At 43.7% G+C, this 18129-nt stretch overlaps 1 protein-coding gene across 2 annotated transcripts; it reads right to left on the reverse strand.

Moving 5' to 3' along the window:
* Positions 1 to 1220: 1220 nt before the first annotated feature.
* Positions 1221 to 17888, reverse strand: LOC137525777 (anterior gradient protein 1-like). 2 transcript variants are annotated; one of them, XM_068246972.1, is made up of 8 exons: positions 17791 to 17888; positions 17371 to 17544; positions 17217 to 17280; positions 14471 to 14523; positions 10346 to 10422; positions 8132 to 8195; positions 5963 to 6046; positions 1221 to 1976 (listed from the first exon to the last, which is right to left on the reverse strand). In XM_068246972.1, the coding sequence occupies exons 2-8, from the start codon at positions 17537 to 17539 to the stop codon at positions 1927 to 1929; spliced, it is 561 nt and encodes a 186-aa protein (XP_068103073.1). In that variant the 5' UTR covers positions 17540 to 17544; positions 17791 to 17888; the 3' UTR covers positions 1221 to 1926. The 2 variants fall into 2 exon arrangements, with proteins under 2 accessions (XP_068103073.1, XP_068103072.1); XM_068246971.1 differs by having other exon boundaries at positions 17785 to 17888.
* Between the last annotated feature and the right edge of the window lie 241 nt (positions 17889 to 18129).

Here is an 18129-nt window from a genome sequence, read left to right on the forward strand (position 1 = left end):
TTATGTAACCACACATACATACAGAAATTAGTGCAACAATGCACAAAATGGGTGACGTGAATGCGTAAGTGTAAAAAGGACAAAAGTGCTGAATTTTGGGACTTGAGATAGCCGCCAATAGAATTGGGTAAAATCACCAATATTCTACTATTGGGTAGTGGTAATTGCTGGAGGCCGAATTATGATGTTCTATAAGTAACTTCAACTCTGTCTTCTGACGGTGCTGAAGTTACTCACTGCTGCGCCCAATTCTCCTGCGCTGGAATGAAAGTGTTCGCTCTTCCATTACCGGGTGCTGCTGCAATGCTGACACTATCCCCTGGGTTACATGATTGGAACTCAGAAGAGGATGCTGGGAGTGCAGCACAGGGGATGGATGAAGAGGAGAAGCCGATCCAGCCGCCCGGAACAGGTAAATATAAAAAAGCTCTGCATAGCTGCATTAGACAGCTAAACCATATCTCCCACCAGAAGATGCCGTGGCGCACATTATCTCATTATCTATCTTGTGATAATGCGTGCAGGGCTGCTAACAGGTTAACCTAACACTATTCTCACATGAAGTCCTGTAGCAGACATGTGAGGGGAAACCCTCCAACAGCAGACAGCCAGACATATGAGGGGAAAGCCTTGTTCACACTGCGTTCCGTTCGCGTGTCCGTCCGCGTTGGGGTTTTTTTTAGGCATCTTTTTTTTCCGATTCCCGGCGCTTTGGGCGATTTTGTTTTTATGCGTAGCGGTTTTCTAAGCGTTTTTTCCGAGCGGTTTTATAATTCACTCCCTGGTGCAAGTCAGGAAGTGAATTCTTTGACCCGGAAAATAATAAATACAATGTATTTATTCTTAATGCGCGTTTTTTTACACGTTCGCCAATTTTTCTATATCTTCCATTGAGGCGGAATTGCCCCGAAAATGGAACACGCACCGCTTTCCTAGCCGCACTGCGCACGACCCGCGCTGATATGAACCTTCTCATAGACATTCATTGGCCACGCGGTCGGGGGGCGTTTTGAAAAACCGCAGGCGGGTGAAAAAAAGCCAAGGACACCTGCAGTGTGTGAACAAGCCCTTAGGTAAGAGCCTAGAACTGTGGCACCTATATTCAGGAACCTCATGGGAACTTAAGTCTCGATATTAATTCAGAAACGCTTTCATTTTTTAATGTTTGTGAAATTATTATTATCAAATTTCCTGCATGCATACAATGTGCAGACAGAATATTTTGGATAAACATTTATTTGATACAGTTAAAAATACATAGTAAATATCTTTGTATAAAATGAATTAAGTTACAGAGGAGGTGACCTGTTGATCCAAGATAAATGTGCAATAACCATTACAGGGCTCAACTTGACCACGTTTAGTGAGGTGACTTTCATGTGTATTATGACTACGACCCTAAGACCACCTACCAGAATTAGATGGCTTCTATCAGTCAGTCAAGAAATTGATTAAAGTAAATGAAAATCTCTTCAATGAAAAGGATATGAGCTACAGTACGAGAGTCTTGCGAAAGACTGGAAGAAAATGGAATCTGGCAGTAGACTAGCATGTGCATGCATGAGCCTTGTAGAGTGAAAGCTGCTATTGACTGATGGGTGTTTCTGTGTCTATACAGTGCTATAACAAACAAAAGTTAGGATCAGACAGAGCAGTGTGTTATGGGACTGTGCAGTTGCCTGGTGGTATGAGAGAGCAGTGTGCAGGTATCTACACTGTCAGTGGACTTTGACACAGAGAAACTGAAAATATTAAAAAAAACAATTAGTAAATAAGGATGCTTGGATTTCTTCTCGTTCCGATTCACATTATATCAGAGGGGGTTTGTTTCCAAAGGAAGGGGCTCTTGCTTGTCTCTTCTAGGTGGTTCTGGCCAGTGCATTCCTGGTCACCTTTGCTGCACTTTAGAAGTAACATTATGTGGGCTCACAGCTCGGTGTGCAGAAGAATTCTGGCTTTTTTCATGTTTGTGACCACTGTAGGAGAAATACAAGCAGAGATTGGTCAGACAGTGTCATCCTGCACAATGGCAATTGTCAGAGAAATACATCCTGCATCTTATTCTTAGCCAGCATGACAGCTAAATGATGGACACCCAATACAAATAGTTTCCTAGTCAGGGTTTATGCTGGGTACACACTATAAGATTTTATGGTCGATTTACTGTCAGATCAAGTATTTCCAACATGTCCGATTTGCTTTCCGATTGATTTCCAAGCATTTTATGATCGATTTCCTATTAAAGTTAACGGAAATCGATCGGAAAATGCTCAGAAATTGATAGGGTGGCGGGGTTACAAACCATTCAGCAATATCTAGCTATGGCCGCGCCTTTTTCATCCACTTGCCAACGCCACCCTATTTTTCCTTCTTCCGGTTACAGTTCTTCTTTAAAGGGGAACTGAAGTAAGTGTATACGGAGGCTGCTATATTTATTTCCTTTTAATCAATACCAGTTGCCTGGCAGCCCTGCTAGTCTATTTCTCTGCAGTAGTATCTGAATAACACCAGAAACAAGCATGCAGCTAGTCTTGTCAGATCTGACTTTAGTCTGAAAGACCTGATCTGCTGCATGCTTGTTCAGGGGCTATGGCTGATAGTATTAGAGGCAGAGGATCAGCAGGGCTGCCAGGCAACTGGTATTGATTAAAAAGAAATAAATATGGCAGCCTCCATATACCTCTTACTTCAGTTCCCCTTTAAATGGCCACTCCGCCGGAAAAAGTACACAGGTAAAAATCTGACAGAACCAACAGGTTTTGGACTAGTCTATCTCCTCATGGGGGATTCTCAGGGTTTTCTTTGTTTTCAAAAGCATTTCCTGAATGACAGTTTTACTGCCAAAATAGTGAGATACCAGCCTTCCTACTCATTTCGCTGCTTTTGACAACAAACAAAACCTTGAGAATCCCCCCATGAGTAGTTGGACTAGCCCAAAACCAGTCAGCTCTGTCAGATTTTAATTGCTTACTTTATATGGTGATTGGCTGTAGTAATTCCAAACTAGAAGTACAGAGCAGCTGATCGGTGATTGGATGTTGGGTAGGCCATACACAGAAGTATGTTATGAAAGCAAGCAGGAAGGTTAGGCGTCCACTACTATTATTTATTTATATATATATATATATATTTTATTTTTTTTCAATACGGAACAAATAACCAGTGAGTTAATTACAGAAGTGGGGTGTGTGTGTGTGTGTGTGTGTGTGTGTGTGTGTGTGTGTGTGTGTGTGTGTGTGTCAGAAGATACACTTGTTGCGGCATGGGTTCACCAGAAAATAGTTGTAATGCAGCAGAGCGTTTCACCATAAAATATACTTATTGCGGCATGCACACACACACTCACACACTCACACAATATACACATGCACACACACCGCACACAACACACACACTATACACAGTACACACACACAGTACACATGCACACTATACATGCACACACACTATACACACACAGCACACAGTAGACATACACTATGCTGCTACCAGGGGAGGACTGGGACCTTTTGGCCTGGGGGGAAACAGACTTGAGGCCCGTTATCATGGCAGCCTCAGCCCAAATGATCAAGTCGCATTTGCAAATTGCTAGCGATTGCTATTGCGATTTTGTCGTGCACTAGCCCAGAGAGAGAAGGAGTGGAGTGAGACTGAGAATAGCAGGAGATGGAGCAGAGAGCTAATCTGTATTGCAGTCCCACATTACACAGAGGCTAGTTGCCGGTAATAGGACTGCTGTCCCAGTTTCTCACACAAGTCAGAAAGCAGCCCTCCTGGAGTCTAGGGACTGTCAAAACTTTTCAACCTGTTTAACACCTTATCTGCACATGCAGTCATTATAACAATGGGGAGAGACCAGACAGATTTTTTTCCCACGGACCCTCCAGACGAGCTCTGCATCATGCTATGTATATTTACCAGCTTGCCTGCCCTCTAATTGCACTTTTATCAGCTAGCCTTCACATTGCCTTACAACAACAAACCTGAATACACCAGACACCAGACCAGCCCTAAATCACTGAATAAAAGGAGGCCTGGGGGGCAGTCCATGCCTCACTGCTACACTCAATCTATACATCCACGCAGTTACCAGTAGCAGAGACAGAGGAACTGAATGAATCAGTGAATCAGTTAAGAGTGAAGAGTCAGGACTCAGGAGCTGATGCTGTACTCGGAGCCTTCTCTCACTGACTCATTACTGTGGTTCTTTGAATCATTGAGCTGAAGGGTGTGCGTGTGTGTGTTTTTACCGTTAGTACAGCCGTTGCAGTGTCCAATCGTGCTACCCTAGAGCTGCCTTCCATTCTTCTAACACGCATGCTTACTGGAAAGTTGACCCAAAATATCTCCGCAACCACGCCTCCTACACTCCCTAAAATTTGAGGGTATGGCGGGGACCCCCCAAACTACCACCATGCCAAATTGCTGTCCCAAAACTTGCTGGTTCCCAAGATAGATAAATTAGCAATTTGACACGGAAGTAGTTCAGGGGGGTTCTCTCCATACCCTCAAAATGTGGGGAGTGTAGGAGACGTGGCTGCAGAAATATCGCCCGCAGCATATAAGAATAGGAAATCTCAGGATAATAATAAATTCATCAGAAGAGCCAAGATGTGTATGACACTTAGTGCAGGCTGACGAACCTCACAGTGGATACTAGAGTGACACTGTGCTCTCAGCCTCCAAGAATAGATCAATCAAAGCATGAGAGAAGTGAAAAGGAGAAAAAGTATGCTGGCAGGGATTGTCGTGTCTAGGAGAACTCATGGAGAAGCATGTGATTTGTTTGATCAGCTGATAGATTTGCAAAGCTCTGATTTGCTGTGATCACATCCTGCTTTAGCACATGATCATGACTAGCAAATCAGAGCCAAACATATCTATCACCTGACCAAACTGATCACATGCTTCTCCATGAGTTCTCCTAAAAATGACCATCACTATCTGGGCACTGTGCAGTGTGCATTTACTTCCAAACTTTTAATCCACCAAGGTACATACAATTAGGGCTCTTTCACACTAGAGGCTGCGGTAGAAAAGGCTGAAAGTCAGCCTTTTGCTTAACGCCAATACATAGCGTTTTCAAAGCCTTTTGAAAGAGTTTTACAGCCCATATGAAAACGTCCTTTTTTTTTTCTTCTATAAAAATAAGTGAACAAGAAAGCTGTAAAACGCTTTGAAAAGGCTTTGAAAACGCTGAAGTTGGCGTTTTCCATTGACTATCATTGAAACGCCAACAGCCAACTTCGGCTGTTAACAGCCCTGAAAAAGCTCCTGGGAGCGTTGAAACGCAACGCTCCAAAACGCCGAGTTAGATGTGAAAGGTAAAATGAAAGTCTATGGACTTTTTTACCTAGCAAAACGCCAACTTCGGCCGTGGCGTTGAAACGCCGAAAAATCCCTCTGGTGTGAAAGGGCCCTTAGCAACACAGGAAATGAACAGACGATTTAAGAGCCGTTTCAGGAGTTCCACTGCTTCTTCATAGAGCCTTATCTGGGGAGATGGGAGTGGCAATTAAGTTGCACAATGCAGAGGGAGAGAGATAAGCTGGGCACTTTACTTGGACAAGTTAAGGAGAAGCTGTCCGTTAATTATTTAGTCCCTTTGAAAATTCCACAGCCACTCAAACAGTAGGTGTGTACCTATATATGTGTGTGTAAAACATAAAAGCCAGTGCTGTGTTTGATTGTACTGCCCTAAAATTTCCGCTGCCACGCATGCGCAGTACATTGCTGTTTTAAAAATTGATTATTTAAAACAACCACACAAAACTCTAGCTGTAAGTGACCAAACATTACATTAGCTGCAGAGTGAAGATTCATTTGACTGTGACAAATACAAAGAACCTATTTTGTATTTCTGCATGAATGTAACACATCACACCTTACTTTATAATTCAAGTACCAGTCATGCATATAAACTGAACCTTTTTTTACAGTATAATTTTCTATCCATGCTTACATTCTGGGATGTCTCCAGCTTCATAGGCATACATTCTGTTTGAGTATCTTCCCGCGAGGTCTGTTCTGACAGTCATTGAAGGATCTGTACAGTGGAGAGCATATCATTTAGAACGGATGCATGGCAAGAAGTCTGAATAGTGTTAGTGCACTGCACTGATGACTATACAATGGAAACTGAGTAATAACTTGGTGGAAACATTTTTTTTCCATTCCACATATCCTGTTTTCTGTGTCAACATCTCCTTCTTCAGACTGGAAGAGCCTCCCTTTACTGTTCAGCTTTCTTTTATCAGGGTTGTACTCTATATAAATATAAATTTACTTGTGGTGGGGATGGATTGAGAGCTGAAGCAATCTTTCCTTACCCCCAGATAGATGGGGAGAAGCACAATGGGCCAGAAGTTGTAGCTGGAGCATGCAAGCTGCATTTCACCTGGCCATCGCATGGGGATTACCGGCAAATCCAACTGCCAGCTGCACTTTGTGATGGCCAAGCGTTGAGAGCATTACTCAAGTGAATGGAAGCTATTCGCCTGAGCGTAAGGGCCTTTTTACCACTAGCCTGCGATTTGCTTCTGATCGCAAATCACAAGGTACATTAAACTAATGGAAACTGCAGCAGCAATTTCCATTAGTGCGATCCGATTGCGACGCGATTTTTGTCAAAGCGCAATCGTCGTCCTGCCGCGTTTTGTATGCGATTGAGCTGGACTATAATGAGTATAGTAGCTAAATCTCATGGTGGAAATTGAAACGCGATTGCGATCGCGATCGGAATTCATAGTGGAAAAGAGCCCTTACTCCTGTGTGGCATGCGATGGGGAGCGAGGGTCTGTGCCGTGGAGCTGTCCTTCAGCACCACAGCACTGCTGCCTCGCTCCCCTGGGAGATCCATTGCTGTCTCCTGCACTAACCGCTCCTAGCCCTGGCACTTACCCATCATACACGGCTGCGTGCCAGGCTCACCAGGTACTGACAGTCCATGTTGCTCTGCGCCAACCCACTGGACCAGCTGCGACCACCACCGCTCTCCACTGCTTCCACTACACAGAATTAAACACTAGAGCCCTGGCAAAAGCATCTTCATAGCTCCAACCAGGGCTCCTCATTGGTCCAGGTTCTGTCCAAAGATAATCCTCTCTGAAGAGAATTTTCATTGGTCAGTTTAATAGATTCTCATTGGTCTAGATTGTGGATCAATTGGGAGCCCCGGCAAGAGCTTCAAGTATTTATCTGTATTTCAGAGAAATGGATGTTCGCAACTGTTTTGCCACTGGGAGGCAGGTAGCGGCAGAGCCGGGGATGCACAGCTGAGCTACTGGGAGAAGCAGTGCTGCTGGGCTAAAGCTCATGTTTGAAAGGAACCATTGCTTCACGGCAGCATTAAAAGGGGAATAGGATATGGTATAAAGAACTCACCAGGCGATAAAAAGTTTTTAAAGTGGACCTGAACGGATGCACAGGACAGAGGGAAAACATAGAGAAATACACCTGAATGTATTCAGAGAGTTTAGCCTGTTTAATTCCCCCTCATTTGTGTCTAATCACAAGTTGTAGTTTGAGCCTCCCCTGTGTCACATGACTGCCTATAGCAGAGATGGCAGATAAGCCCATATGAAAGCACAGGCTGTTAACAATATGTCTGCTTCCATGAAACAGGAAGTAGAAAAAGTGCAGATTTATTTTAGAATTTGTGTCAGCTGTAACAAATACATATTTTTTAGTTTAAAGGTTATTATCCTGTTGTGTATCTTTTAGAGCAGAGAGACGTTCTGAGTTCAGGTCCACCTTAACACCCTACTAGGTGCTATGTGTCACTGGGATAGGCGACACTCATTGCATGATTTATGACTCGACAGAGCTTAACGCTGGTGAGCTAAGGAACGGGATAGGGCACAATGTCCCTTTTCTGCCAGGAAATGTGATTTTGATGAACTGATTGTTATGCAATAAATGTACTGAGCCGATGAGTTTGGTGGGTCTAAATAGGTGAAAGATCTGATACAACAGATCCATACACCCTATTTTTAAAAAAATGTAAATAGAGAATACAGTTTTAATTATTCAAAGAAATTTGTTTTAAACACTTCGAAAAAATTATTCGGTCCTAGTTTTCTAAATGAGTCATGCAATCCTGATCAAGGACAAATCATATAAAGAAACTCACCAACGAATAGGACTCTGGGTACATAATGTCCATCTGGAGATTGATTGTCATCAGCAACTGGATGCTGTAAAGATAAGGATAATGTGATGATTTGCTCAGCTGCCTGTGCAGGCAGGCAGCTTTATGACCATTGTTTTGATATGCATGCTGCAGGACTCTGGAAAGAAAAGCTTCTGTCAGTTTTGCAGCTTGTGTTGCTGAGGAATTTGCATACATTAGTCATGCAAATCCCTTACCTGCCTTCTTTTGATGACTGGCACTATAAAAGCATTCTGCTCCCAGAATGCTTTGCTGGACATTTCCTTTCCTGAGAAGGGCTATGAAATAAATAAGAATAAGCCCTACATGGGAGTGTGTCAATCTGAAAAGGTTATTATTAGTATAGTGCTAGATATCCCTGTCAGGAGTTTAACATTAGAGTCAATGGATGAGGTAGCTGTGTTGCTGATTGGTTCCCCCCATTAGGTACAGGTTGCAGGGTAAGAAAAAGTAGCCAAAGTTATGATTGGTCAGCAGGTGAGCTGAAGGTAGTCTGCCAGGTGTTGCTAGGGCAAAGACATTGTTGCAACAACCAATCAGCTGGATTTACAGGGTATAAAAGAAGGGTCCGTTCAGCACATTTCACCTTGTAGTCCTGAGCGGCTTGGGGAGCTCCCCACCCACCCTCCCCCCTCGAAGAAAACAGATTCTCGTCGTGGTCAAGCTTTATTGGTTCTTCAAGTCACACGGGCGTGTGTGGACGAAGTTCGGCTCAGGGGTCCTTTCGGAAAGTTCTAGTATGATAAGTGGTCCGAACCGTAGTGGTGGATCACAATAAGTGCTTTTAGCTGTTATAATGTTTTGATGAAAAAAGTTATATATATATATATATATATTTATATATTTAATAAAGTTATTTGGACCTCTTTGAGTATTTTAAGTTAACCAATAAAGAAGGCCACGGCCAATTTTATGCCAATTTGGAGGGTTTTTTGTCTTTTGTTTATATATGTAGATATATATATGTAGATGTTGTATTGTCTTAAGGTTTGATGTAGTTATTTCATGGTATTGACTACACTCCCAATGGTCTGTTCCTGATGGACACTGCTGGAGTGTCAGCCATTGCTATCTAGTATAGTTAATTCCTGGGGGTTGCTTTAGGCTCCCCTTCTAGCCCAGTCAGGTTGTATTATCTGTATTGCCTGTTCTGTCTTGTCTTGCCTGTTGCCATTGTCCTGCCCCTATGGTGGTCGACAGGAAATGGTTCTGATCTCTGTTCTTGGAGTATAGCTGGTGCAGCGGTTGCTACCAGCTATCTCTTCTGTTCTGTTTCCTAAGATCGCGCTAGCTACTTTTCGCTACGGCTGGGGATCCTTCTGTTCTGCTACTCTGTACCTGGATCACGCTAGCCACTTTTCGCTAGTGCTGTGGATCCTATCTCTCGTTTGTCCCTGTTTTCGTGTGTCTGTCTTGTCCGCTGCGCTTGCTGCAGGCTCGGTGAGGTAACCGTTAAGGAAGCGCTCGCGTCCTCTGTTTCATGTTTGTCTGTTAATGGTTAGTTAGGCGTGCTTGTCTCTATTGTGCTTATCACGTGGAGATCGCGCATAACCGCGTGCACTGTTGCGAATGAGTGCGGTGTTCGCGGTTAGCTAGCGTTTGTTATTTTCCGTATCTCCTTATTGTATTTGCTGTGCCTTTGCTACCCTCGTATTCTATTCTGATCTGCCTTGTGTCACGTCTGGCGATTGCACCTCTCGCGATCGCGTTCCTATTTCGTATCTGCTGTTGTGTGTGCGCGGTCGCTGGGTGGCGACTGGATTGGCGCACACACATACAACCTATCCCTTTGCTCAATCTCATTCGCAATCGCCTCTCTTGCGATTGCGTTCTGTGCTTCGTACAATTCCTGTCTGGCACTTGTGGAGGTACAGAGGATTGGTTCCTCTGCACTCCCCAGCGCCATCTGCCGACAGGAATTTCCCTCTACAGGTGCGTAGCACCTTTTGCTGGGTTCCTGCAAATTATACGCTTGTAGAGGATTTCCGCCGTGTCAGCGCACGCGTTGTGCGCTTATCACGGGGAAAGTTCCACATTTGTTACAGATAATTAGCAAAACTAAATACAAGAGAATACTTCAAATTCTGTTTGGGGAAGCCATATTGCTTACTGACAGCAATGAAATTACCTCAGTTTAACTATGTGTGTATTTCAGTGACTAGGCTATAAACTCACCACTACGTTCAGCATGACAAAGTCATCCCGAGCCAGTTTCTGTGCCAGCGGGTCAGCAACAAAAGCTTTCTTCAAATCTGTGTATGGGCGAGAGAAGATCTCATGTCAACAACCAGAAAAATATCATAGGCTGCATACACACAGCTAGAGCAATTTCACCCTATTGGCACATTCTTAATGTGGGGTTTAATCTATCCATGACATCAGCAACTTTCACTATTTTTCCACTTGGGGGACATGTGACAAGCTTGTCAAAATAATAAATACAAACTTCAGGAAGGAAAAGAAGAAATTGCTCTTAATAACTCATCAAACATCTCACAAATAATTTGTGTTCCTTAATTCATTCCAGTTTTTATGTAAACCAAACTACCAAAATCTGAAAAACATGATTTTCTCTGTTTCCCAGCAACAGAAGCCAGTACTAACAGCTGCCTAGGGTACACATGCCACAGTTTCTCATGTGTGGTGGGATGTAGAGGAATTATACATATTAGAAACAAGCCGACTGAGCAGCCTCACCCAGAGGCGGGACAAGGTCCTCCAGCACCCAAGGCTGAGACACCAAAGTGCGCCCCTCCATCCCTCCCACCCCAGCCGTCACACACTGATTGCTATTAGACTAATAGGTGCCTTAAGGCCCCCAACCTCCCCAACACCTTAATATCTAGTTATCTGGCTTGCAGTCACTGCTATGTATCCCCTTTTCTTATTTCTTTCTGCTTCAAACACAATTGGGAATGACTTACACTGCGCCCTGAGGCTGGAGCCTCTCCAGCCTATGCCTCGGCCCGGCCCTGGCCTCACCTAAATGTCCACAGCAGCCAGTATGATGGACCATGGGGGTAATTTGCAAAACTTATCTCATAAATCATATAGCAACTAAAGCAAATACTTCTTTGCTTGTTTGGTGATTAAATGGTTTTATGCAGATAAGGCAAAAAGCAGATAAGGTGGGATAATTCATGTGATAAGTTTTGTGACTCAGCCTACATAACTACATTTCAGTGTTTGCTTTCCCTAATCAGACACAGCCCTGAGTTCTGATGATGAGACACTGCAATGCCCAGGTGGTTTGTACTTAAGGGGCCCATACACCTAACGATTTTCCCGCCGATATACGGCTGATTTGAGCACAGTGATCGAATCGGCTGTGAAATCGCTGCGCACACCGCTGACAGAACGATCAATTTACGTCCGAAATAGATCGTTCCCGTCGATCTGTCCGTGCGGAACATTCTTCACGATCGCCGGCGGGTCGGGAGTGTGCGTCGATAGCGGCGTTCAAATGCCCGACGACCGACGCAATACAGCAGGTATACATTACCTGTGCCGGCCGGCGCGAGTCCCCGCTGTCACCGCTGTTTTCTTTCCACGCTGGGTTCCGGACCGGCTGCTGCTACACAGAACTTCCTGTCCCGGCAGGAAGTTTAAACAGTAGAGCGCCCTCTACTGTTTAAACTTCCCCTGGACAGAAGGTTCAGTAGCTGCAGGAACGGTCTGGAGCCCCGAGCGGAGAAGAAGACAGCGGGGAGCAGGGGACTCGCGCCGGCTGGAACAGGTAATGTATGAGGGGGGGGGGGGCGACAGCAGCGGCAGCTCCACAGAGTGTGATCGGTTTCAGGCTGAAATCGATTCACAATCTGTTTGCAGTAAAGGTGGCCATACGATCCCTCTCTGATCAGATTCGATCAGAGAGGGATCTAGCTGTTGGTCGAATCTGGTGGCAAATCGACCAGTGTATGGCCACCTTTAGAGAGTAACTGTCGGTCATAAAATAAAAAATCAATTCTTTATTTTTATCTGGTAAACAAGTAATAAGGATGCTAATCAGGCAATCCAAAAGTTAAAATCACTATTACTTTTCTTGTTGATAAATTATCATTCCCCAGTTTACATTACTCTTATTTAAAGAGAAGTTGCAGGGCATGCTGGGTTGTCTTTTTTTGCTTCTCTACTTCCCCTCAAACTTAACTAATGCAGCGTGATTGGCTGAAGCCTCTTTCCCTCCTGTTTTCCCCTCCCACACCTCTGTTCCTTTCTGATTGGCTAACATTTTTCAGGCTGAAACAATGCACTTTCTATAGTGAAGGACAGGCAAATCAGGCAGAGGAGACTAAGGGCGGATATTACATCACGACTGGCTTCAACATAGCCACAGTAAACATGGAAACTGTCTAGAATAGTATTTTCCTTTACAAAATTCACAGGAATCATAACGTGGGCAGTGCAATACATATGTTATGTAAGTAGAGCAAGTATTTATCTACTTATATATTTTTTTTCCCTGAGATAGTATGGCTGACAGCTTCTCTTTAAAGGGAACCTAACGTTAGAGGGATATGAATTTCCACCAGATGCCTGGCAGTCCTGATCCTGTGTCTCTAATGCTGAGCATGCTGTAATATGTACGAACAGAGGCGCCAAGCAGAGTAAAACAATGTTCTAAAAATGATAAAAAGAGGGAAGTCGAGGTGGACTTACCTCCCTCTGGTAGTGGACATATACTCAAATGCTGAGTAAAAAATATACAATTTATTCACAGCTCCATAAAATCGCAATGTGTTTCGCGGTCAACAGTCCCGCTTCATCAGGCAGTACAGGAGCATATAAAACTGGTTCAGGTTCATAAAGCATGTGAGCGCCTCTACCAGTTTTATATGCTCCTGCACTGCCTGATGAAGCGGGTCTGTTGACCGCGAAATGCATTGCGATTTTATGGAGCTGTGAATAAATTGTATATTTTTTACTCTGCATTTGAGTATATGTCCACTACCAGAGGGAGGTAAGTCCACCTCGACTTCCCTCTTTTTATCATTTTTAGAACATTGTTTTACTCTGCTTGGCGCCTCTGTTCGTACATATTACAGCACGATTAAGTCCACCCCTGGTGGAGGGGTTCTTTCCCCATTTTCCTATCTACAGAGAGCGACTTTTATACCTTAGTGGGGTCAGGTACTAATACTTCCCACCTGTCTGTCAAGTGGTTGCCTGATGGTAACCCACCTTTGTGAGTATAAGAACCTTGACATTACATTATATATTGAGCTTACCAGACAATATTGCACTATTGGGCTCTTGGTGTACTCTGTTTTGTTTTTACAACTAAAGGTGCCCATACACTCGTCAGATTGGCAGCAGATAGATAAGAAATGCATCTGATGATCTATCTGATGCGTTTTTAGAACATTTTTTACCAGGATAGAATTCCAATAGATTTCAGTTTGATATCTATTGAAATTCGATCTGATGGCATTTTTTTGCCATCAGATTTCCATTAAGGCCAATGCAAACTGATAACCAATCTCATCAGATCGACCTAAATTTTCCACCCTGCCAGTTCGATGGAAATCCATCGAAATCCATCGAAATCGGCCATCGATCGGTCGATTGGCCAACCGATTTGCAATCGATCGATCGGCCAGAAAATCGGCTGAGTGTATAGGCCCCTTAATGCTGAGCATACACGGCTCGATTTTGAGCCACTAAGATGGCTCAATAGATAATTTCCGACATGTCCGATCTCCCACCCGATTGTTTTGCCGCTCGATTCCGGATAGCAGTGAATGGAATAAGATAAGGAAAACGAGATAAAAGAATTGACTGCGGAATTGAGCAACGAAACAATGAAGTGGGAGAATCGAGCGGCAAAATCGAGCCGTGTATGCCCAGCATAATACTTTTAGCCATAGACCCTGAACAACCACATGCAGATCAAGTACTCTGACAGCTGACTCTTTTTTACTGGATTAGCCATATGCTTGTTCCAGGGTTTTAACTCAGACATTACTTATGCCAGAAGATCAACAGGGCTGCTAGGCAACTGGCATTGTTTACAAGGAAATAAATATGGCAGCCTTCACATCCCTCTCACCTCAGGTTCCCTTTAAACCCAGAGGAGATGAGAATGTATGATAAAATTCAAATTGAGCGTTACCTCCCACATTCAGGGACGACACAATGACGTCCCACATTCAGAGATGACACAAGTCTATAGAGCTCAGCACACACATGAAACATATTTTTTTAAGAGTTTGTTCAAACCATCTATTGCAGCATAGGGGACGTTTTTACTGTACTTCCTTCCTACTAAAAATAAACATTCAGAGACCTGTTTTTATTTACCTTGGCTGAAGGGACAGTCTTCCAAGTGATGAATCACCATAAGGGGTTTCTTTCTGCAAGGAAGAAAGGAGGAATAACATCATGAGATCCAGACACAGATCTAATCGTAGCATCGTCTAGGTTAGTAAGCAAAGTGCCCAAATGTCATTTTTCCATCATACGAGGCTTTTCAAATATTTCTTTTTATTTAGTCATGTGACCTAAAACGGCTATGGGCTATGTTCAGGCTGAAAGGGGGCAGGGCTCAAACAGAGATTACAGAGAAGATGCAGTACTGTAAGGACCCATAGCGTTAATAGGCTGCAGTCCGAATCGCATGCGGAAGAAAATTCGGATGACGTGCAGCATTTTTCACATCACACGTGATTTCCCGTAGCCGTGCATGGCACAACTAGAGGACTCACATGTGTGTACGCATTGTAACAAGTGCCAACATGCGATTTGGAAACGCACGCCCGGCACAAGGCAGTTAACTCACTGCCCATACAATTGTATAGGGCTGTTCACAGTACTGTGTTGTAACTGATTGTGTTATTCTAACTCACTGCATGCAGGCTTTATATCAAAGTCTATGTCCAGTCTCCATTGCAGTTCGCACTCATATTAATGCATTATAACACGTGCTTTATGCAACTGACCACTGTGAATCCAGCCTTAGGGTACATACACACATCCAATTTTAACTGGCCAATATTATCACCTCTATGTAGTATGAGGGTCAAAAGATTTTGCATACTATGCACAGATTGTGTAGTAAGCTTTCATACTGCATGGAAGTGGTGAAATTGGATGTATGTATGCACCTTTAAAGCCTGGTACAAACCTTCAATTCTGATTGGCCAATTAAAGACCATTTTTACCACCTCCATGTAGTATGAGTGTTAGCTATAAAACCAGCTCATAGTGTTTAATATTTATTGAGCCTCATACTACATGAAGGTGGTAAAATTGGTCAGTGATTGGCCACCCATAATTGAAAGTGTGTACCAGGCTTGACTGAAGAAGTCTGGTCAGGCCCGGCCCTAGACCATTTGCCGCCTGAGGCAAACTTTAAAGAAATCGCCGCTGTGCCCCCACTACATGGAACAGGTAAAATTGTTCAGGCTAGATTCACAGTGGGGCGTTGCGCGCCCAAAAAGTTGCAACGCAGCGTTACCGTCGCATACAACAGATACAGTAAAAAATACAGGCAATGAAAAGTATGCTTCCAGGTCATTACTGAGCATGTGCAAACAGTCCAACGCAGCTAATAATGTGTATAACACACAGCATGCAGTACTTTTACTTAACGTGCAGCGTTAGTCACCAACGCAACGTGCGCACTGTGAACGGGGTATTGATTTTTTACTGCAATTAGTTATTCTGCATTAAATGCTGTTTTAACATGAAACTTTAACGTCCCACTGTGAACTTAGCCTCAATCATTTGCCAATCAAAATGAGATGTGTGTACCAGAGTGGTACACATCTTTAACTTTGACAGGCAAATCACTGACCAGTTTTACCACATCCATGTAGTATTAGGATCCACCGATTTTGAATAATATTGTATAGGTAAACTCTCACACTACATGGAGGTTATACAATTGGTCAGTGGATGCCCAATCAAAATTGGATGTGTGTACCAGGCTTTACTCTGCTGGGAATGGCAAAATGTCCTCTAGAACAACTAAGAGTGTCCAGTTTAGGTTGTTTAAATTTTCTTTTAAAAGTACCATGCCCAGGATAAATGACAACCTCCACAAGAATTCTATTTAAAGGGCAAGTGGCAGGAACAGGTTAAAAGACAGCAGTCATGAGAAATCTGAGGTGACAATAGGCGAACTGCCATTTAAAAAAATGTTACTTTTCTGGATGTAATGCTGATCTGTCTATAACCTTTCCTTCCCACACATCTGGGCCAAGTATGCAGCTCAGGCTGTCCTTGACCTTTTTTTTTTTACTGTACAATAATACACAGTACACAATCAGGAGTCCTACCTCAACTCAAACGTATCACAAAGCACAAGATTAGCAAAACAGACAGGCAACTAGATTTGTCCGATGTACCGTTATGGCTGATCACATAGTTCTCTAAACAGTGGCGTAGCTAAAGAGCTACGGGGCCCCGGTGCAAGTTTTGCATTGCCCCCCCCCCTCCCCCCAAGCATGCTATACATAACAATTGATATGGTCCACCAAAGCCAATAAAGGACAACCACGGTGTCAGAGTGCAAGAAGGGGATGCGGAAGAGTTTGTTAATGATTACTACTATTCAAAGTATCTAAAAGTGAATATTATAAGCACAGGAGGACCAATAAAGAGGTGGTTGAGGGTGGGCCGCACGGGACCCCTCTAGCCCAAGGGCCCCGATGTGGTCGCTACCTCTGCACCCCCTATTGCTACGCCACTGTCTCTAAAGACAACAGTACTTTACAATAAAATCAACCTGTGAATTATTTGACAGCAACGCTGTGCTGTAGATTAGCTTTCTATATATGTAATTAAATAGCTGGATCATTTGATTGCAATTTGATTATGATAAAGCTTGATGCACACATTCAAATATGATTGGCCAATCACTGACCAATTTTACCACCTCCATGTAGTATGAGGGTTCACCTACACAATCTTCTCGTAGTATTCAATGTCTGTTGACCTTCATACTACGTGAAGGTGGTAAAATTGGTGAGCGATTGGCCAATCATAATTGAAAGTGTGTACCAGGCTTAAGTCTGTACAGGTATGACAAGAAAGATGTACTTACGTTTCCCTAGCCTTGGCTAAAGCCTCTTCATAAGTCTGAACCCACTCAATGTTCTCCCCCCAGCCTACAGAGAAGAGAATGAATGAGATCTAGCATAGGAAGAACTAGTATCTGTCCATCAAAAATTTAACCAGTACAGACTACAGACACTCACCTCTGTCCAGGGTCTTGGCTTGGGTGGTCCCGGCCTCAGCACTTTCTGCATCAGGCTTAGGAGTGGCAGCAGCCTCCGCTGCCGGCTGTCTCTTCGCCCTCTTTGTGGCAGCTTCAGCCATCACTGTACAAATCAGCAGGAGACAACAAACTGACAGGATGGGCTTCATGGTGACTACAAAAGAAAAGCTGGTTTATTAAAAGAACGCTGGCAGAGAAATAAACTAGGGTAATTACCATGCAGAAAATCTCACAAGGTAGAAAAGATGCATAAACAGTGTACAGTCAACTGTTCTATCATTACATGAAAAATTCCAACTATGCATAATGTATCTGCTCTCCTATTGGAAGACAAATATACATATTTCAGCTAATTACACTCTGTACAGCAGCAGTGCCTCCTGCAGTCTCTCACCTGTACCTGTGTGATGTCTTTGACACTTGCAGCAATGCACAAGGGCGATCAGAGCTGCAGGTGCCAGGCGAGCATCTATTTATACCCAGAAAGCAAGCAACTGCCAAAGATCAACGTCAGCCTTAAAACCAGGATGTCCTGATCCCACAAGTTTGACTGACCCAACCCAGAGTTCAGCGTAGAACTGCCCTCATCACACCTTTCCCATTCTTCATGTTACCATTGTTTGTTTAGTAGAGATACGCAGGGGGACACACCCGTCTCTGGCCCTCTGCGCTGGATGTGTCCTACACTTATTGGCTGCGGACTCCAGTGTTTGTGAGATTCAGAAGAACTAGCAACAGG

Source organism: Hyperolius riggenbachi, chromosome 7 (assembly GCF_040937935.1).
Source record: "Hyperolius riggenbachi isolate aHypRig1 chromosome 7, aHypRig1.pri, whole genome shotgun sequence".
NCBI classification, from domain to species: Eukaryota; Metazoa; Chordata; class Amphibia; order Anura; family Hyperoliidae; genus Hyperolius; species Hyperolius riggenbachi.